This window comes from Pyxicephalus adspersus, chromosome 8, assembly GCF_032062135.1.
Source record: "Pyxicephalus adspersus chromosome 8, UCB_Pads_2.0, whole genome shotgun sequence".
Classification (NCBI taxonomy): domain Eukaryota; kingdom Metazoa; phylum Chordata; class Amphibia; order Anura; family Pyxicephalidae; genus Pyxicephalus; species Pyxicephalus adspersus.
In genome coordinates, this window is record NC_092865.1 from 1,861,006 (window position 1) to 1,884,186 (window position 23,181).

The 23,181-nt window shown below is 41.9% G+C and overlaps 1 protein-coding gene across 1 annotated transcript in view; it reads right to left on the minus strand.

Annotated features, from left to right (window-relative positions):
- The window catches only part of IPO13 (importin 13), a 78,483-nt gene that overhangs the window by 52,507 nt on the left and 2,795 nt on the right, over positions 1 to 23,181 (minus strand). Inside the window, exons 2-13 of the mRNA XM_072420643.1 lie at positions 19,732 to 20,468; positions 13,380 to 13,520; positions 12,027 to 12,168; positions 11,247 to 11,413; positions 10,014 to 10,134; positions 9,281 to 9,428; positions 6,617 to 6,798; positions 5,554 to 5,580; positions 5,288 to 5,422; positions 3,863 to 4,006; positions 1,628 to 1,708; positions 89 to 226 (exon numbers count right to left, since the gene is read on the minus strand). Coding sequence (XP_072276744.1) covers positions 89 to 226; positions 1,628 to 1,708; positions 3,863 to 4,006; positions 5,288 to 5,422; positions 5,554 to 5,580; positions 6,617 to 6,798; positions 9,281 to 9,428; positions 10,014 to 10,134; positions 11,247 to 11,413; positions 12,027 to 12,168; positions 13,380 to 13,520; positions 19,732 to 20,468 — 2,163 coding nt within the window. The remainder of the gene's footprint in view (positions 1 to 88; positions 227 to 1,627; positions 1,709 to 3,862; positions 4,007 to 5,287; positions 5,423 to 5,553; positions 5,581 to 6,616; positions 6,799 to 9,280; positions 9,429 to 10,013; positions 10,135 to 11,246; positions 11,414 to 12,026; positions 12,169 to 13,379; positions 13,521 to 19,731; positions 20,469 to 23,181) is intronic.

Consider the following 23,181-nt stretch of genomic DNA (forward strand, 5'->3'; position numbering starts at 1 on the left):
TCACTGTGAAGAATACAAAAGATTTTAAAGCAGAAGTTTATTCTTCTAGTTTCCCTATTCCTTATTTTTTTTGGTTTAAGTTACTAACCTGCCTGGTGAGATCGATTGCACAGGCCTGCGGAATAGTGCTGTACATCTGGCCCAACATCTCACACAACTGAGGAACCATGGGAGCAAAGTCGTCCAAAAGAGTCTTCACCGACTTCTCGAATATGGCACACACAGCCTGACACAGAAAATCCAGAGGTTACAGATGAAGTTTATTCTATACATATTTTGCCTTGCCTCATTCCTGACCATCTCTGAATCAACCTAACAATGACATTAATATATTACAAATCTCTCAGTTACTCTATGTAATGCAGACAGATCACGGCTTGTAGGACAGGGCATTGTATTAATATTATACAGTATTTATATAGCACTGACATATTACGCAGCACTGTACAAAGTCCATAGCCCTGTCACAAGCTGTACCTCAAAGGAGCTCACAATCTATTTTCCCTACCATAGTCATATGTCATTATCAGTCTAAGGTCAGTTTTGAGATGAAGCCAATTAACCTAACTGCATTTTTTTGGAATCTGGGTGGGAAAACCAGACATGGGGACTACCTGCAAACTCCATGCAGTTAGCAACCTTGCTGAGATTCAAACCTGGGACCTAGTGCTGTAATGACCAGAGTGCTAACCACTGAGCCACTGTGCTATCCATAGCATAGAGCTTCTTGGAAACCTTACAGCACCTAGTTTCAGTACACTTGTCAAGGACCCCCAAGTTCTGATACAAGCCGTAGGCTGCCTCTTGTTATGCAAAGGCAGAATCAATTTATGCTTTTATTGATTTGCATGCAGACTGCCCAGGTAACATTCTCATGTGATGTTTGAAAGAACTGAAATCCAATGACTGACAGAGGCTGACCTGGGACAGTCAGGCTACAGAGGGGTTATTTGATGCTGGATGGTAAATGAAGTCAGCTGTCTGACCTGCTGCAGACAGTTCATTACTAGTAGACTGACATTCTATATGAGCACTGCATCTGTATTTTACATTTGCTCCATGTACTGGATAATTTTTTGCATTAAGGGATGTATATAGAACATTACATACGCTGGATGGGTGTGTGGCTAATTAGAAATGTTTTTTAGGACAACCCCAGTTACAAATATAGAGAAAAAATATTAAGATAAAAGGGTTTTTTTTATATAAAAATATATTTCAAAACATCCTAAATAGTGTACAAGGCACTGGGCCACCTTATTCCACAGACTGCTGATTAACCAATACACTTTGCAATCATAAAGTAAGTCCCCAAAAGATTGGCAATAAGCTAACTGGCTAGACAAGGTTTCACTTATATAATGTATGAATCACAAAAAAAAGGTAAGCGAGAGGTCTCAGTCCTAACGCGTTTCGCCCACTGGACTTCTTCAGGGGGTAGCTAGAACCAATAAGCAAGCAGCTGGTGTTAGTGCAAATTAGCTTGGTTTAAAGGGGTTCACTGATCCCCCAATCTGTTATTGGAATTAATAAAGGTGATTGAGGAAAAAATGCTGTGTCCCTTTAAGGCTTTCTAATATAAAAACATCCATTGCTGCTGTATGTAGAATTTATATCTAGGACTTACCTCCACTACCTGGGCATCGTTCAGCCAAGTACTGAGAATTTTCCGGATCAACTGGAAGACTTGCTGTAGGACCAGAACAACCTGCCAACAGCACATAAAATTACTGATTGTGTACATATAATTTCCAAACAAGACATTTTGCAATTCAACTCAGATATTAGTTTTAGGTTATATGTTTTAACCTATGGTCAGCAATCATTTTCAAACTCCTTTATAAATTTTCTTTTTTGCAACTATGAAAACTGTACTATTGGTAAACAGAACTGCTCCGAATCCTCATCCCTTTATTCTTGGTCCTGTGGCCAACTCAATGAGCCTGAATTATTAAAGCTCTCTAAGACTGGAGTGGATACACGTCCATCAGTGAAGCTGGGTGATGCAGCAAACATGGAATAGATTTCCTAAAGTCAATTGCTATTCGTTAGCATATGTTTTTATTCCTGGATCAGATCCATTCCTCCAGCCTCATATCATCTCCAGCCTTGGAGACTTTTAATAAATCAGGGCCAATGCCTCAGCTGATGTCTAGTCACATCATATAGTTCATTGCATGGAGTTTGATACACTAATCACTATTCTTTTTTTTTCTGGGTCAAGGTGCTGCATGTCCGAGGTCAGGCTGGAGGACCAAAGTCTGGAGTTTGCTGCTCCGAATTTGATCATGTGAATATAGTAATGGGTAGCAGCTCTCATTTCATTCAAACAAAGCCTGAGTAAACACCCGATTATTATTAATAATAATAATAAAAAAAACAGTATTTATATAGCGCCAACATATTATGTAGCGCCGTACAATAAATACGCCCAGAAGAGCTTACAATCTAAGAGGTGGGGGAAGCATCGCACAATAGGAGGGGGATATGGAATGGTGGGAAGTAGTGAGGGTTTAGGAGACAGAAGAAGACGGGTAGGTGAGGGTGAAGCGTTGGGTTTAGGGCTCTTTTAAATGAGCAGATAGTAGGAGCAAGAGGAATAGGATGAGGAAGACCATTCCAGAGAGTTGGGGCAGCTCTAGAAAGAGTGGCAACGGGGTATTTTTTCTATCAGGAGAGAAAGGAGGGTGGGACAAGAGCTGTGGAGAGATTTGTGTATCAGGTAGGTAAGTGGGACAAGAACTGTGGAGGGATTTGAAGGCAAAGTACAGGAGATGAATTTGATTCTGAGGTGAAATGGAAGCCAATGAAGAGAACTACAAAGAGAGACAGCAGAAGAGGAGTGGTGGGAAGGATGGATAAGTATGGCTCCAGCAATCTGGCCTATCACAATATACACAGAATGGCTTCTTCTGGAAGTAAAAGTAGACATGGCACTTGTACAATAGCACAGAGCTCAATTGTTTGTACTGGAGGATCAGAGATGGGAATGAAGATGGCCACGCCAAGTAAATCCATATAATAGCATATCTATTATAAGATAGCAAAGTGCCATTTACATTTCCAACCGGTGGTGTGTGTGTGTGGTAACTGTACTTTACTTATTAATGTAGATCATAGACTTAATAACAGCATGCAATGCCAAGCTGCAATATCTAAAGCTAGCAAAGTACTTTCTTGTAATAAAAGAGGAATAGACTGCAGAGATGGAGACATAATCCTGTACAAAGCATTGGTCACACCACATCTGGAATATGCAGTCCAGTTTTGGGCACCAGTTCACAAAAAGGACATTGTGGAATTGGAAAAGAATGCAGAGAAGGACAACTAAACTAATAAAAGGAATGGAGGAGCTCCGCTATGAGGAGAGATTAGCTGAACTGAATCTATTCTCCCTTGACATATATATATCTTCTACCTTGTATAAATATATAATGGCCCATATACAGAACTCTGTTCCCTTTTACTCACTATAAGATCATTACAAAGAACAAGGGGGCACTCTTTGCAATTTGTACCAGGTTTTTTTTGCCTTCCTCTGGATCAACTATGTCCATAGGGTTTTATATCTGGGATATGTTTATTTCCCTAGGGGTTAAACTTGATGGACTTATGTCTTTATTCAACCTAACTGACTACGTAACTTTGAAAATGTACTAAATCTTCAGGTTGCAGCATGCAATGTGCACATTCCAAACTAGTATTGAAGTGTGGCCTGGAAATGTCTTATACCAGGGAAACAGAGAGTGAATTTTAGGGAGGAAGAGCGAAGGAGAGAGATGAAGGAAGAGACAGAAAGAATAATAAAAGAAGTGATGGAGATAATTAGACACAGAAAGAAGCGTCATTTTGTCTGACTCACTGGGTTGGGTCCCTGTGTTGCCGGTAACTTCTTGACCTCTGCCCCCTCATGTTCGTCATCATGACAGCTGATGTCCAATGTGGTGAAAAGGTTGGAGAGGAGGCCGAGAATGTGGATTATTGCCAGTTTATTGGAGGGGTTCGGCTGCACAGAAAGGAAAACACAATCAAATTCTGCCAATACAAACATCATTGTGAACATGCAACAGTCACTGTAAACAAGAAGCACTGGTAAAGTGGATCTACACTCCACTATTCTACTTTGCTGCCTAGTGCAGTTGTGGGGTAATTTATTGCTAATTTCAATTTTAAAAAAAGTTATTTTACCCCAATGTATTTTCCTTTTGTGTGCCCCACTTTTCTTGGTAAATTGCTGAGGTTGCTCTAAATACAAAGTAATGCAATTTGGCACGTTAGCCTTGTTTTAGTGCTCCGCCCCACTTATGCTGGTCCAACGCCCAAGGATCATGTAGTGATAAGTGGCCAACACAGGTGGTAGCTACTGAAGCAAGGGGAATGTATTATGGCAACACACAAGCAATAGGGTGAATGTTAATCTGCACATTTGCCGAATTATTTAGGAGGTGTAGAATAAGGTAAAGTAAGCTGCAGTACAGTATCAATTGTGATCATTTACAGCAATTTCAAATTTTGGATCCCTGGGTTTGATATCCATTCAAGACTGATTGGATAAATTGAAAGATTTTAAGTGGCTTTATTGGTAAATATATTTAAAGCAAAAATGTTTACTGTACATAAAAGGGTAGACAATCCTTTTAAATAAAGTACAAATATTATTCTTTTTTAAAAACAAAAAGACTAAATGGGTGCGCAAAGCCTGCGGGGATACCTACCTCACGCAACCCAGGAGGATCCTGGCTGCTCCTTCTGCGCATGTCTAATCTCAGGCATGCAAAGAAGGGGCATTTTCCTACAATGAGGGGAAAGAAATGCTGATCGTACACATGTGCAGTGAGATCATCTCTTTTTTTCCCCCTTTACAGCAGGCTACGTCACCCGATCATACACCTGTGCAGTGCAAGATGGAGAAAGCAAGAAGGAAGATGGCGGTGCAAGGAGAATTTCAGGACGGAGTGGAACCCGATCCAAGTCTTCTCCAGCATGATCGAGTGACCTGCGGAATTGAAGGTAAGTGTGCTTTTTTTTATTTTCTGTTTAGTTCCGCTGAAAATTTAACTTGAGTTATGGAGCTCTATAGACAGGCTTGTTTCACCAGCTGATAAGACTCAGGAAAAAAAAAAAGCATCAGTAAAAACAAAAAAAATACTATTTTTATTTACCTAACTAAAAATATTTTTTTACATTGTCCTTAAAGCATGTACAAAACTTCCTCTTTAAACATTTATAGTGGTCTTAGTTAGCCCAATTTATAGACAGTGGACAAAGCATGCCAAGAAGAACTCACCGTCTCATCTGCCAACTTCTCCAGCTGCTGGATATAGGGAGTGATGAGGGAGTGTAAATTGCTGAGAATCTCCTCCACCTGCAGGGCGGATAACAGGAATCCCAGGGCCTGCATCAGCCACATGCACTGACTGGTCTGCAAGAGAAGATTAATAATGAGGAGAGCAGACATAGAGGACATGGCCCTCTCTCTTCATAACATAGGAATGGGGTGTGAGGAGGAGTAAAACCCATTCCCCATAATACACCGGTAAATGTCTGAATTACCTTGTGAATCTGTTTCAGCAGCACATCCTGAAATAGGAGAAGACAAAATATTTTAGAGTGATCCGTCACTGTATATTAGTTACATTACAGTAGTGAATGGGACTTCTTATTTTATTGAAGAAAAAACAGGAGCAGCCCATGTGACAGTGACAACTCTGCTCTGAATTTATGAGTGGTGCAGCATTGTTGCCACCTCATCACAAGAAGCAGCATCAAGTATTTAAATCCACAGGTATTTGTGGGACTAAGAAAACTGAAAGTTCCTAAGAACTTCTAATGAAGTGCTGCTGTATCTGTTTTGATGGGAAGTCATAGTTCTAGTTTGATATAGTTTATTGAAACTAAATAATGTATTTTGTTGCTGTTGCTCCTTCACTGTGCTATGAGCAGGCTAAGGGTGCTTTGCCAACCAAATCTCCACTGTATGTGTTACAGTGGACCTGATTCTGCTGTCTGGCAGAACTACCCAATGACAAAACTGGCTTAACATTGCAGGTCCAGTCGCTGGTTTGACAAAGGTGTCTGCTGTGGCCAGGAAAACATTTGGTGATTTATGATAAAACTGCATTAAAATGTTGTTGCTTTAACCTGCTTTGGATATGCTGACTTTTTCTTTGTTGCACGTGCATACAGACTGCCCTAGGTAATGCTCACATGTGATGCCAAGCTTTCATGAATGATGTGAAATCTAATGAATAATCCAATGAATAATCGGGCAGCCCCAGGAATGTCAAGCTGAGCAGGAAAAGGGCTAAATGATGCTGGGCATCCTCTGTCTGCCTTGCTGCTGCTTCTAATGCACATTGAAGAAGTTGCCTGTATGCAATGAAATTTCTATGAAATTAGAATAAGTAATTCCAGTACAGGGGAGGAGAATGTTCAAGACTGAAATGTTGGATTTCAGTTTTTTGTGACCCGATTAGAGATTTCCCCAATTTCCTATCTGGTGAACTCATTCTTAGCAAAAGGGAAATATTCCAGGTGAAGGGAGCAGATCCAGTCTTTGTTTTTGACTTGTAATAATAGGATAAAGTCACAGATGAAGTTTGCAATATTGAGTTACCTGTGATACAGCGACGATGTTGGCAGCATACGGGAGAAGGTCGTATTTACATTCCCGGCAGATTTTCTTTAAAGTAGAGACGCTGGAGACGGAGAGTTCCGGATTTCCCAGCGCGTGGAGAACGAGCGGTAACACCTTACTGATCATGACTGGGTGGTCTGCCAGCCATTCTGCCAACGCCCCTAGAAAGCACAGAGGAAGTTACATTAGCATTACGCTCTTCATTCCTTGACTTGTAACCAACAGCCTTCAGGGGTAGCGGTATGCCTGACAGCTGAGCACATTTCATTTAAATCTCCAGTTTATCATAATATATATACGGGTTATATACAGTATACACAAACATTCATATATAAAGTATACACATATACACACATACGTCAGCCAGCAGTAATCAAATACAAAGGCAGCTCTAATATAAATACACTGATGTACTAACTCAATACCACCACAAAATGTGTCTAGATTTCAGTGATTATCATCATCAAGCTGAGAGAACTGAGACCACTATGAATACTGAATGTACATGAGTACAGAATGTCATAAACCCGCTCCTCGGGGGTGTGTCAATGCCCTCTGCCATCCACAAGGTATGTTCGCTTTTAGAAGGACAAGGACCCTGAGCATCATATGACCAGTCTGAAGTCTTTGGAAAGAAGTTACTATAAGCAGTGATCCCCCCAGGATCTTTTAGCTGGGCGCACCACCCGGCACTTTTTAAATAACTGGTAACTGTAACGGCTGTTTATATCAACAAATTCAGCAGCGCTGTACATTAAATAGGAGTTGTAAAAGACAGACAGATACAGAAGGTCACAGAGGAGGAGGAGAGGACCCTGCCCCGAAGAGCTTCTAATTTACGCATTTAGGTAGATTGCTGATTCGATCATATAAATCTGTTCTATGATCCGTGCAGAAAATCTCCATCGAATTAGATTGCTTTCTCCTACTATAGACTTTCTGTTGTGTCTATACGTATGGAATGGGTGCTCTGGAGTCCAGGGTCCTAGATACATTTTCATCAGTGAAGCTTGGTGATCCAGCAAACCTGGAAAGGATCTGGTCCAGAATTGAAAACATTTGCTAACAAATAGGAAATCCATTCCAGGTTTGCTGGATCACCCAGCTTCACTGATGAAAGTGTATCCTCTCCAGTCTTGGAGAGATTTTATTAAATCAGGGCCTGTGACTCCATAACATTTAGGCAATAAAAATGAAGCCACAGGTAAAGTGGTATTACAGAGGAATGGGGGCAGTAATAGTCATTATATAGGGAAAAGGTGAATAATGACAGGAATCTTATAGTGGCATAAATGGACAACATTAAAAAATACAAATTTTTTTTAATTTATGATACAATAAAAACAAACTAGTTATAGAAGATTACATGCAGGGATATTGCAAGTATTTGTCTCTTGTTTCCCTCACAAGGAGGACACCAAAACAAATTGGGTAGATTATACACATGTAGAGAAAGAATGAGGACAAAGAGAATATACTTGTGTATAAATATATACCCATTATAATATATACCCATTAATTAACCTCCCCCTAGCGTTCTAATTCTGTCTGTATTTCCACGCAAAAAGTTTTACATTTTTTGCTTGGAAATTTATTTTACATTGTAGGTCAAAAATTGTTAGGCATAACTCATCGAAATATGTCCAATATTTAATAAATTATATAATAAAACTTTAAATTAAAAACACACACAAACCTGGAAAAAAAAATAGTGAAACATATAATTTAGCTGTACAGTAGCATATATATTATATATATATATATACTATATAAAGATTTCTTTGTATTGGACTCAATACAGCTATTTTGTATTGAATCCAATACAAAATTATTTGAATTTCCTGCCCCTCCTCCCGCCCGCACCAATGCATGCACATACATCGGAGAACGTCTCTGCATTTGAACATAGAAAGAAGACGTGTCCCAAGGAGCTGCAGGGACCAGCAGTACGCCGGGGGACGACAGCGGAACAAGGCAAGAGTTTTTTTTGGATGTTTTTAGCAACCCCGAGTGTAACTCGGGATTACCGCTTATAGCATGTAAAACCCATAGATATATATTTATATACACATATATATATATATTTTGTCCTGTAGAATACCTACCTCCTACACTCCTGATCAAGCAGACTAGTTTCTGTGAAATGCGTAGAAAAAGAAGGTGACCAATCTACCCAATTTGTTTTAATGGTCACCTTAGGCAATTAGTTTTAGGAGAGAAACAAGAGACAAAAACCTTGCAATAGCTCTACATGTAATCTTCTGTAATTACTTTATGTAATGTTTTTATTGTACCATGATTATTAAAATATTTATTTTTTTAATTGATGTTGTCCATTTATGCCACTATAAGATCTCTGACATTCACTTTTGTCTATTTACAGTTAAATTGGGATGTGGCTTCAATGAAATTACAAACCACTGGGACCGTATCTATGAATAGTCATTATATACCTGAATGACCATTTGGGTACAAGTCCTGCCCCCGAGGATGCACACTAAGCAAATGCATAAGAGCATTGCCCCTCCCCTTGAGAGCTTCACTTCCTCCTATGTACGGGCTTAAATTGAAGGTGGTTGAACGCAACAACAAAAAAATTGTAGCTTCTAGATTTAAAAAAAGGAAAAAAAGAGCTTTTCTTACCAATTGTAAACATGACTGTGTCTGCAAGCTGCACATTGTTGATGTTTATCCGTGGGATGAGGCCGATGAGCCCAGGAACAACGTCTGAATAGTTGACATCAACAGTCTCTGCAATGGACTGGAAGCCATACAACAAGGCTTCTGTGTGCTGGAGGAAAGAACAATTTCATTAATATGAATGCGGTGTATGCACAGAACTGGATAAACGGTTTTCTTGGTACTGGGCTTCCCTATTATTTTCTAACACAGAACTAGTGTGAATCAGTTTAGATCTCTATCTATACAATATGAATATTACAGATTGTAGTATTATCCTCCTGAAGTGCCCCTATCATCCTACATATGTCTTCTATAGTGAGGATGATTTTTACTTTTTATTGCTAAGCTAACTGAAAAACAGACACTGCAATACGAAATAAGAAGAAAAAGCTGGATGATTTCTAGAAGCACAGAATATAACTGGGGATTAAAGCTTTGAACTAAAGATAACAGAGACTGCTGATCCAGGGAACATCCGATTGCCTCATGGGATCAGGAAGGAATTTTTGGAGCAAATTGTACCAGAGGTTTATAAGGGTTTTTTTGCTTTCCTCTGGATCAGCTATGTCTATAGGGTTTTATATCTGATATGTTTATTATATGTTATTATATGTTTATATGTGATAGACTTGTCTGTCTTTTTCAATCTAACTATGTAATGATATTCCATTTACCCAGTGTCTTACAAACCTACCTGCCAGGAAGTGGGGTGCTCTGAAGAGGTCAGAAGGCGTCCAAGTTTTTCATACAAATTACTAAGCAGCTCAGCACCCAGCATCTCATAGACATACATGAGGGTATCAGAGATGTCCACTCTGCAAAAGAAAGATTCACACAGTTATAAAAATGCCCCGATTTTATTAAATCCACCCATGGTGAACAGTCACAAAAATCAGCGGCATCTTTACAGAGAGAGAGAGCTGCCAAGTTTATAATGCAATAGGCCAACCACAAAAACCTGGACTTCCACCAGAACTATTCATGTTGGGAAGTATCTGGATTCCGCAATCTATTTTTAGCTACTTTAACATTTCTGTATTGAAATTTGAGCAAATGAAAAGTAGCTACTCATTGCTTGCTGTAGAAAACATCTTCAGAAAAAGGGGGTACAGGGTTCAAATCTTCCCCATTGTATCTAAAGGTTATTAACATTCAAAACTCCAACTTTCAATGGATACGATATACTGTTCCTATGGCATACTGGAACATAAAATCCTTCAAATGTCCCATAAAGAATGCAATGACCTTCCCATTTACCTCCAAAGATAAAAAGTGAACTCAAGAAATATGTCAAACCTACACCTGCAGCGGGGCTTACGATACACTAAGGGTTCAATGTTTGTGAAGCATATGGTCAGACCAGATGAAAGTAAATCTGTGACAAAGCTCAAAACAAAAGCTACTAATACAACGATAAAACAATTATTTAGGTAAGTTTCTCGATGACTTGGTCATTAAAGGTTATATTTTTCTCAGAATTCAAGGCAGCAGGGTGGCCGAGTAGACAGCACTCCGGCCTTTGCAGCGCTTGGTCCCAGGGTCGAATCTAAGCCAGGACACTATCTGCATGGAGTTTGCAGGTTTTCCCTGTGTTTGTGTCGGTTTCCTCTGGGTACTCCGGTTTCCTCTCACATTCCTAAACATGCAGTTAGGTTATTTGGCTTCCCCCCATAATTGACCTTAGACTGGGATAATGACATATGAGTATGTTAGGGACATTAGATTGTGACAGTGTCATAACTATGGACTTTTCACAGCGCTAGGTAATATGTCAGCTCTATATGAATACAGTGTAACAATAATTATTTAAAGTGTTTGATGACCATGAATCTAAAGGCCTTGTCATTCCTTTACAGCAGTATTATAAGTGCCAAGGTATGACTATTACAAAAGAAGTCATAGCTATCTGTAGATTATATCCATATACCTATAGATTCGGAATTGTTCCTTCTCATCGGAGGACCAGGATGCATACTCGTCATCAGCAGGGAACTGTGCTTTCTGCAGCAACACATCCACCAGCTGAAAATAGACCGGCCTATACACCTGAAGATACACCGTTTGCTTCTCAGTTTCAAAAGACAGAATATCATCCTATAGGGGAGAAAGAAGGAGAGATTAGGAAAAGCCCATGGGATAGACTGGAATTAGAATGATGGAGAGCTAAACTCATGGTTTGGAAGTTCTGATGATTGTCAAATATGGAAGCTTCTTCTTTCCCTGTGGGGGTCCTGGGAGAGTCATTTTACGTAAATTGATAGATGAGACGCTCTCTTCGCTCCTCCAATGACCTACTAATGACTTCCTCACTCATAACCTCGCCACACAAACGGCTCCAAGACTTTTCTAGAGCTGCCCCCACTCTATGGAATGGTCTTCCTCGTCCAATTCTGCTTGCTTCTACTTTCTGCTTTTTTAAAAGAGTCCTCAAAACCCAAAGCTTCAACCTCACCTACCCGTCTTCTTCTGTCTCCTAAACTCTCACTACTTCCCACCATTCCATATCCCCCTCCTATTGTGTGGGATTTCCCCACCTTCTAGATTTTAAGCTCTTTGGGGCAGGATCCTCTCCTTCTCCTTTGTCACAGTCTGTATCTTTCTGTCATTTGCAACCTTTATTTAATGTACAGCACTGTGTATTATGTTGGCGCTATATCAATCCTATTTATTAATAATAATGACAATGATGTGAATTAAGATCACCAACCTGCAATGTATACCAGAAGGTCAGCGTGAGGGAGCTTGTAGTTTCATTGACTGGATAATGACCCGGAATACCAGTGCAGAACATGATCATGTTAACCAACGCGAGGAAGCTCTGCCAGTGATCCACCTGATCCAAGAGAGCCCTGGGACAGAGAATGAATATCATTAGATCCAGTAATCTATCTGATACAATGGACATAGCAATTATCATGGTCTACAGAAGGTTCAGGCTGACCAAGAAAGGGTGATGAGTTCATTATCATGCAGTCTATAGGTGCCATGAGAGTGGGGTATATACTCTGGTTTGAGACAGACACTAAGACAGAGGACATGATCTGCAGCACAAAACATTTTATTATTATTATTACTCTGTATTTATATAGCGCCATCATATTATGCAGTGCTGTACAAAGTCGATAGTTGTGTCACTAACTGTCCTTCAAATAAGCTCACAATCTAATGTCCCCCCCCCATAGTCATATGTCATTATCACAGTCTAAGGTCAATTTTGAGGGGAAGCCAATTAACCTAACTGCATGTTTTTGGAATATGAGAGAAAATGACACATGACTATGGTAGGGACATTAGATTGTGAGCTAGTCACATGACTATGGACTTTGTACAGCGCAGAGGAATATGTTGGTGCATTTAAATACAGTGTAAGAATAATAATATGCTTTTCTTTTATTAAAGTCATACTCATGGGAAGGTAAAGAAAATTTTATATTTACTTTAATAAACCTGTGCAGTTTTCACCCAAGATGTTTTTAAGCTGGGTGGGAAGAAGCTGTAGGCAGGTGGCAGCTCCTGTATTGTGACCCAACTGTTTAGTAACCACCCAAAAATAGACGGGTGGTTATTGAAATGTGCAGGGTGGTGCGCCCAGATAAAAGAGCCTGGGGAGAAAACTGATTTGCATCACACAGTACTTAAGACTTTAAGTATTTAAGACTTTCTATATCAGTGTTTCGAACCCAGGGTTCCTCAGGGGGCGCTGGGGTTCCCTGGGCAATGAGCAGTTTGCACCTCTCAGGTCATTATAAGTGACCCCAATGGTCTTTTTGGCTATCTGTAAGGGTGACATTCTTCCCACTGACCAATACACTAATGTACTGTGAGCTGTGGATATATTAATTATAGAAGGGGTTCCCTGAAGACCTGAAAGTAGGGTTTCCTCAATGTGAAAAAGGATGAGAAACTCTGTCATTCAGAAGCCTCTAGTTGTGTTTTAAGCTTATACCGCTTTGTCATTTGCTATATAAATAAATCTTTGAAAGGTATCTGTGTAATTGTGAGACTCCCCGCATGCCCCTAATGAGAAGTCTGTGGTTTGCAGCCAGAGATCTCTACGTACCGTGAATGGTTCTCTCCCAGTGCGACTATAATTCGGCAGATGCCGTGCGAGGTCTCGATGTCGCCATTTTGCACAGCTTGCTGTAGTTGTTCCTGTAGGCTGAGCGCCTGAGGGATGAGCTTCAGGAGAGTGTTGACGTACCTGGAGAGGGATAAAAAAAATAAATAAATAAATAAATAAATATGGTCACAATCCTAAATAACAATTCATGTTGTATAGCCAACCCCTAAACATTGCAATATGTTTTAGGAAGGGAAACAGGTTTTTTGGCTATTTATCTTATCTTGCAAAAACAAACTATAAATATTATATGAATTTTTGTGAAAATAACATACAGTTAGGTGTTCATAGTTATTTATTCCTGCAACACAATTTTTTATTTATTTTAAAAAAAAAAGGGTGTAGCACCTCCCTGCGGCGATCAAGACACAATGGGCGCAGAGCCTCTCGAGATACCTATGTCACACATCCCGGGATGCTGTTGGCTGCTTCTTCTGCACATGTTCTGATCTCGGACATGCGCAGAAGGGGCCCATGGAAGAAAAAACATGCATGCACAGTGAGATCGGCAATCTTTTTCCCCATCCGTATCATCCAATCTCGCGCCTGTGTGGTACAAGATCGGGTGACACAGGAAGAAGAAGAGAGAAGAAGATGGCACACAGAGCCGAAGACAAATACCAGGACGACGCGGGACCAAAACGAAGAAACAAAATTCAGGTAATCCGAATCACAAAAATAAAATCTATGCAAATCTATCCAAATGCAATATTTGCCTCAATCTTTGCAACGTGCAAAGGGTTTGGAGGACCATGTGAGTTACAATCAGAAGCTCCACATGGTTTATCAATAATATTATAATTAATATATTATTATTTAACAGGATTTATATAGCGCCAACATATTACTTAGCACTGTACATTAAATAGGAGTTGCAAATGACAGACAGATCAGACAGTGTACACAGGAGGAGGGGAGGACCCTGCCCCAAAGAGCTTACAATCTAGGAGGTGGGGGGGAGTATCACACAATAGGAGAGAACCTGATTCAATATTTGATTATTACAGAACACCTATCATGGAATGGAGGTGTTTGTAGTTCTGTCCTAGGGTGCTCCCTGTACATAATAAAGGAACATTGCAACCATAGAACAGGTGGTGTGTTAACAGCAGGATCACCTGGATAAAATAGAATAGAAAAAATAAGTATGAAAACTAATGCAGCCACCACTTTTGGGCTGTCATTCATTTAATATTTGTTTTGAGTTTGGATTTATTGCACCTTGCTGTGCTTATTACCAGAATGATGAAGGCTATCGATATCCTGAGATCAGAATGAAACCTGGGTTTTCTGCAGGATAACACGATTACATTGGTTTTTGCAGAAGGTAATACTTATAGTTAGCCAATCATGTGTGTCCCCAAATATGTAACAACCCACTGAATGCTGTGTGTCATCCACCCTTCTCAGGGTAAGTATTCCTCCTTGTCCTTCCCCTGACCTTGCCCTGCTTTTGTATGCTTATGCTATAGCTATCCGAGCGTTCACGCGTACATTTCTCCCATCATCCTCTGCTCCGACGTCTAGTAACGGGATGCAATGCCATCAGAGGTGAATGTTCTCTGTGCGCAGTGAACGGGTTAATCCGGCTACATTCCTCAGACTGGGATAAGAAGGATATTGGGGGGGGGATACAGCAACTCAGCCACACAATTAGGTTCCTTCATTGTAACCGGTGTGAATGGTTGCCAAGCAACTGTAAGGTCGAAACAGCCAATGGGGAAGTGTTTTTGCAGTCATGATGGGTACCAATTTCCAGGGACGGTGGAAACCTATTGCTGGATCATAGATAGAAGCTGAACCCCGCCCCCCCCCACCATCACCACCACCAAACACCTATAAAACAAGCAGCGCTAATTGCTAAGACGGGAAGCCGGTAGTGCTTGGGAGGGGGGGTCATGCATGCACTGACAGTATGCAGGGGAGGGCGCTGTGCATCTCAGCAGGCGTGCAATATGCACATTAAGAGATGGATGGTGAGCCGCAGCGAGAGTGACAGCCGAGACCATTACAATAAAAGGGAAGCTGAGCTGTCAGCATTCACCACGCCGGTAATAATGGGAATAAAAGCTGATGAATTATGTACAAGAGGCTGAAAAAAAAAACTTCTTAATGGATTCTGCAGATTGAAGAATTTATGAATTGGAGGGTAGCTTCCTGCAGGGAACAATCTGTTTTCTTTCCATAATAACAGCTGGAGTTCTTGGTTTTACAATACGACCCTAAAGTGGAACAAAATATTGCAAGGGTGGGCGAGCTTTGGCCACATTTAGCAAATATGTCCGGAGTACTCACTGATTATGGAATGCATTCACCTTAATTAAGGCATTCTGCGGTGATGACAGGTGCAGGAACAGGTCAATGCTGCACCCCCGGACGCCACCGAACTTTTCAGATCCACAGTGATCCTCAAAGGATATTGGACGACCAATAATTCTCTATTTCCTGCTAAGCCCAGCATTTGTGTCTATTCATGAGCCACATATAGAACAGGGCCCTCTACTGCAGGAACTGGTCTATGTTGCACCTCCTGAAGTTGTGAATTTTGGGTCCACAACCATCCTCTTTGGTTATTGAACAGCCAATGATCCTATAATTTCTGCACATGATTACATGGCAGAAATTATATTCTATTCTATTAATGGCTGTGCAGGAACCGATCAATGCTGCACCCCCGGACACCATCAACTCTTTTATGACCTCAGTGATCCTCCAAGGCTATTGGACAGCCACTGATCCTGTAATTCCCAAGGATGCTCAGCATCCGGGTCCATTTATGGCTGAGCCACATATAGAACCAGGGCTCTGCACTGCACGCCATGGCATAAAAAAATAAAAAACAGCAGAAACCGGGGAACTTTTTTGGCAAATGCCAAAAACAACAACATCGCTCCTCCGTAAATACAGTAGAGTTAGCAAGCGTTGTCATCCTAGATCAGCCTTTATCAACCCCGGCTATAATTACTATATCCACAGCTCACAGTATATTAGTGTGGGGGTCAGTGGGAAGAATTCCTCTTACATTGCTGGCCATTGGGAAGAATGTCACCCTTACAGATAGCCAAAAAGGTCATTGGGGTCACTTATACTGACCTGAGAGGTGCAAACTGCTCATTGCTCAAGGAACCCCCAGCAACCTCTGGAGGAACCCTGGTTAGGCAACACTGTCCTAGATTTCAGAATTTATAAATGGCGGAGTAGCTTCATACGACATATTTTTCACTTTTTATTGTAAACAATATCACCAGGAATAGTTTTTGCTTCTACAATCTCACTTAAGAATAATGTTGCTGGAAATTATGAATTATTAAATGATTTTCAAATGAATTAACGAGCACTGAACACACAGCGCTATTCTGTGCAATGAGAGGAAGAGCAAGCATCCACAGAAATGCACAGAAGTCGTTCATCAATCCTCCATGGCAGATTGATGACAGTCTCGGGTGACAGTCACCCAACATGTGTGCATAGCCTTAGATATCTACGACGGAGCGGCACCCCGCTGTGGTCTCTCCCCTTCACTTTTATTATGATCGTTCCTTGTTTGACAATCAGGGACATCAGAACGACGAGCGCTGTACACACAACAGATTCTCGTGCAATATTAGCCCTGAGGCGTTTATCAGACGAGGATCATGTGACGTGTACGGAGCCTAAATTGCGACGTGCAATCTGAGTGATTATCAGTGAGAAGGAAGCTGCTGCAAACACAGACGCGCCAATCACCTCCAACGTTTCATTTATCTAAGGCTACGTACACAGGTCAGATGATTCTCATCTGATAATCTCCTCAGGGCCGATATTGAGATCTGGCGTGTGTACAGCGCTCGTTGTTTTGTTTCTGGACGACCGTCCTGGAGCATCCACGGACAGTGAACGAAGAATGATCGTATTGGAAGTGAAGGGGACAGAGCTCAGGGGGGTGCTGCTCAGTCGTTCTCCCCATCCATAGAACATAACGGTGCTGTGTGTACAGCGCTCCTTCATGCATCTTTCAGTCTTTTGTCGTTGGAAAGGAATGTGAAAGATCCTTTCCAACGATAATTATTGAATGTGTGTAAGCAGCATGAGCTCCATTTTAAGCCTCTGGCCCATCTGATCTCCCTACCTGTCCCGAGTTAGTGACTTCACCTACTTCAGCCAGCTTGACAGCCAGTCATCCGGCATTTTTAGGAAAAAGTCAGCAGCTGCTGCCTCTGATTCTATAATGACAGATCTGCTTCTCCTGTATTAGAAAATAGAAAAGGTATTGGATTTGCTGAATAGAAGAGGTGGGTGGGGGTCTCCATATAGATTATATTGAAGGGGAGGGATTCTTTCATTGTATGAACTTCCTCCCCTGTAAGCTATTTAAAGCAGATTTGTTGACGCAGAGAACCTCCAATAACCCGGCCCTGGGTACAGGAGGAGGAAACGATCGGGTTTCTCTTTTAGGATGAATTACAGAGCTGCTCGGAGAATCTCATCACCCGCTGGGCTTAGAGCTTATAAAATATATGGTGATGTGAATATATAAAAAGGGTTTCATCCCAAATCATCAGCAGGTTCCATGACCTGCAGATGCAGAACAATCACAGGGTTCTCCCCAGACACTTTTAGCCGGATGCAGCACCCAGCACTTTTCAGTGACCACCCGGCTGTTTTTGGGGGGCTACTGGTTAGCACTCTGGCCTTTGCAGCGCTGGGTTCCAGGTTCAAATCTGGGCCATGGAGTTTGCAGGTTCTCCCCGTGTTTGTGTGGGTTTCCTCCCGGTACTCCGGTTTCCTCCCACATTCCAAAAACATGGAGTTAGGTTATTTGGCTTCCCCAAAACTGACCTTAGACTGTGATAATGACATATGACTATGGTAGAGACAGTAGATTGTGAGCCCCTCTGGGGGACAGTTAGTGACACGACTATGGACTTTGTACAGCGCTGCGTAATATGATAGCGCTATATAAATAATGTGTAATAATATTGTTATGAAAGACCAATTGTGTTTCAGGACCAAACAATTCCCTTCATTTGGAAAAAAGGGGCTGGGGAGATCACTGATTGATCAACAGACTATAACATCCTCTCACTCCATAAAGTGATCCGGTCATGACAGAAATAATCTCTACGCGTAAAAATTCTGACAACTTGATTATCAAAACTCTCCAAGACTGGAGAAGTGAGACTATCATGGGTGAACCCTGGTGATCCAGCAAACCTGGGATGGATCTGGTCCAGGATTGAAAACATTTGCCAAATAATAGCAAATAATTTTAAAAATTTAATTCCAGTCTTGGAGAGCTTTAATAAACCAGATTAGTTATCTCCAATTATTGTTTTAAAAGTTACCATCCCACCAAAGGGAGCAGCCTAAAGATTGGGACAAGATGGGTTATGAATGGTCGCTATAGCCTACTCCGGTATTTTGCTCTATTTGCTTTTGTTTATAAGCAGCATGGTGGCTCAGTGGTTAGCACTCCGATCTTTGCAGTGCTGGGTCCCAGGTTTGAATCTCAGCCAGGACATTTTATGCATGGAGTTTGCAGGTTCTCCCCGTGTTTGGGTGGGTTTCCTCTGGGTACTCCGGTTTCCTCCCACATTCCAAAAACATGCAGTTAGATTAATTGCCTTCCCCCCAAAATTGACCTTAGACTGTAATAATGACATATGACTATGGTAGGGACAATAGATTGTGAGCTCCTTTGAGGAACAGTTATTCACATGACTATGGACTTTGTACAGCACTGTGTAATATGTTGGCGCTATATAAATACTGTGTAATAATAATAAGTCAGAACAGATGGCCCCGGGGATATAGCACAAGTTCACATTTTAAAGCAACCGTCAGCTAAATAAAGATGCCCACCTCTCCGGAGGTCCGTATCTTCTACCTTTCTTACATTCCTATGCTGCAGTCCCCACCAGTCTCCAACGCATTTGACATTTTCATTAGTGCCAGATGCTGGTCTCCCTGGGATTATTTCCCTGGCCGCTGCACCACTGCTGTATCCTATAATGACGCAGGGGTCGGAGGACAGAACTACGGGTGCAATGGGGGACAGGGATATCCAAATGATGGAGGCTGCAGTGCTAGAATAAAAGGAAGGAAGGAAACACAACCTGCTGGAGAGGTGCATGATGCCTCTCTCATAACGCCTCCCTCGTGATGCCGCCTGTCCTCTTGCCAAGCAGCTCTAATTGTTGTTTACCCTGGCATGGTGGGACAATAGCACAGAAACACTGGACATGAAAACAGCTTCAAGTGACATTCCCTGACAAGAAAGGTGAACATATTGATGTAGAATGCAGATTCTGACCTTTGTGCATCTGGTTGGGAGATTGTATTGACTAAAGCTTCCACTGCGGCATCAAACAGTTCAGGATCCCGCAGAGCGTTGAACGAAGCCATTGTCAGTTCCTCGCACTCCGTCAATGGGATGCCTAGCTGTGCCCAGCTAGAAAAACATTTCAGTACCTTCTGTTTGACAAAACCTGGGGAGTCGCTTTGCTGCAGCAGCTGGCGAAGCAGTGGAAATATGCAGGCGGCTTCCTGCGCAAGGCAGCTGCGTACTTGTCCCTTGCGGAAAGGTGGCAGCCGGCTGGTTTGAAATTCCTCTGGCAGAACGGTCAGCAGCTCCAGGAGTGCCAGACAGCGAGCTCTGCCATCAGTCTGCCCGTCCTCTGTCTGAAACACCCTGACCATGTCGGGAACAGCACGGGGCCACGTTTCCGGCATCATATTGAGCGCCAAGGAAGCCAAGGCCACGCAGAGTCTTGTCAATACGATTTTGGAGCCGCTGGCAAAAGCAGAGATCTGCGTGAAGAGTTGCGATTTCAGCGTTTCGTACTGGTCAGAAGGGATGTCTCCCCAGTAGCGGGAAATTTTGATGTGCAAGGCGCTGGCACCAAAGTACTGGATTTCTGGCACTTTGCCACCGCTCAGCAACTGCCAGCTGAACTGCCATGCCTGGGGTGACACCTGGGCTTGCATCAACCATTTCTGTGCAAGGTTCTTGTTGTCAATGTTGGGATCGTAGTACAACTGGTGAAGTGCCTTGGAGAAAAAAAAAAAAAAAAGGAATTAAAAAAATGTTTATCATTCATTTTATTAATACGACAGAATTTTATGAACATTTTATGCATTGTATAGGTAATATCCTGCCACATTTCAAAAACATGATGTTAGGTTTATTGTCTTCCCTCTGAAATTCCCCTTAGATTCTATTAATGGCATATGACCATGTTAGGGACATTGGATTGGGAGCTCCTTTGAGGGACAGTTAGTCACATGGCTATGGACTTTGTACAGCACTGCGTAATATGTCGGCGCTATACAAATATACTACTATGTAATAAGGATAATGATAATAACTCCTAGCACACAGGAGCTGAAAACACAGATGGAATGCGATGGGGTCCTGGGGTGAGTACCAGGAGTCCCCATTGGAGTAATGCTGTTGATTGATAGTGGTGTCACCCCTCCCTCTCTGAGGTGAGATGAGGGAATCACAGGGCTGTCTATACAGCATCAAAAATATTGCCGCGCACTATATAAATACTGGCTAATAATAATAAAACTAAAGCACTTTTAGCAAGAGAAATTCTTCAAAGGGCTACATTTGAACTACAAAGAACCATTCTAAAGCTGAGCAATTAAAAGGGAACCTGTCATGAGACGTTGGACCGATTTGGAAGCGGCTGTTCCACGGCCGTCATTTACCAGCCTGTGACAATGCAAATAAAATAGTTTATGGAATGTAAAAATGATGAAGTTAGAATACAGATTTATATTTTGTGCTTTGGTGATGCTTCAAAACAATAACAAATGACTTTGAAGAAATCCATTCCAGGTTTTATGGATCACCCAGCTTTACTGCTAAAAGTGTATCCTCTCCAGGCTTGGAGAGCTTTAATAAATCAGGTTCATTGTGTGATACTTCCCCCACCTCCTAGATTGTAAGCTCTTCGGGGCAGGCTCCTCTCCTCCTCCTGTGTCACTGTCTGTATCTGTCACGTCATTTGCAACCCCAAATTATTGTACAGCGCTGCGTAATATGTGGGCGTTATATTAATCCTGGTTATAATTAATGATAATAATACTCATCCCATTTCACTGCCTTCCGCTGCTTTTATTCCTTTCCACAACCCAAAAGAATTTAACATCAATATAAAGAGATTGATTTTCCCAGAAAGCACCTCAAAGCATCACAATCCCTACACAATCCCTCTAAACAGAGGGCTGTCTGCGGCCGATCTCACACCGCCACCGTGTCCCGAGCGCATTCAGCATGATAACGGACAGGAAGTCTGCTTGGTGCAGGAACCCCCCCCCCAGCATCAGAAACCAGTCAGTTCTAATAAGATCCCGGGAACAAATCAGCTGATATTATAGGGGCGGAGGCGTCTGTGTTCGATGTCTTTCCACCCTGTAAGTGTAAAAACACTGAGCGAGCTGCTGAGCGATTCTAAAAATAATCCCGGTGACGCTGCGTGCCATTACTGTGCGTTCAGTCTGGATTGATTTTCTGGAGCTTTAAATCTCCATTGGGTCACTCAGATCTGGTAAGGAGTCACTTAGGTGACACAGCTGCTGCAATCTCTCAAACGCCAACCAGCGTCACGGTGCATCAGGGCCTGGAAGCAAAAAAGAGAGCGCGATTCTCTCCAATAGAAGAAAAGTGATGCTTCCTGGTGATGGGCCGTCCAGTGGTCCCAAAGGGCCCAAGACACAGAATTACTGCAGGAATTATAGCTCTTCCACCTGGGGACACCCAACACCTCCGCCTAGTGATTGTATCCAGGGCAGGGACTCCGCACTAAGCTGATTTAATAATAAACCAAAAGAGCGGCTGTATAATAATTCACAATAGAAGAATCATTGTAGATAAACCTGACCATGCCGAATAGTCAAAAATTTAGGGACACGCAGTGTTCTCCCGGCCCCACCACCGAACACTTTTCAGTAACCACCCGGCTGTATTTGGGTGTTTATTGAAAAGTTGGGTCACAATACAGGGGCTGCCACCCGCCTACAGCCTCTTCCCTCCCGGCTTAAAAAAATTTCTGGGTTCAATATTTGGGACACCTGACCATCACAATTATGTTTTATGACCAAAAGTATGAGGACCCCCTGTATGTGCTCAGTATTGGTATTGCTTCAGCATACAAAAACATTTCAGTTGTGAGCTTCCAATGATGGTGTAACATTTTATTATTATTATTATTATTATTATTATTATTATTATTAATAAACAGGATTTATATAACGCCAACATATTACGCAGCGCTGCACATTAAATAAGGGTTGCAAATGACAGACAGTGACACAGGAGGAGGAGACCACCCTGCCCCGAAGAGCTTACAATCTAGGAGGTGGGGGAAGTATCACACAATAGGAGGGGGATATGGAATGGTGGGGAAGTAGTGAGGGTTTAGGATACAGAAGACGGGTAGGTGAGGGGGAAGCGTTGTGTTTTAAATGAGCAGAAAGTAGGAGCAAGCTGAATAGGAGAAGGAGACCATTCCAGAGAGTCGGGGCAACTCTAGAGAAGTCTTGGAGCCGTGCGTGTGATGAGGTTATGAGCGAGGAAGTCATTAGTAGGTCATTAGAGGAGGGAAGAGCGGCTGGGGAGGGGGGGTATTTTTCTATCAGGGCAAAAAGGTAAGTGGGACAAGAACTGCGGATTTGAAAGCAAAGCACAGGAGATAATTTTGATATTCAGGTGAAATAAAAGTCAATAAAGAAAACTACAAAGAGAGGCAGCAGA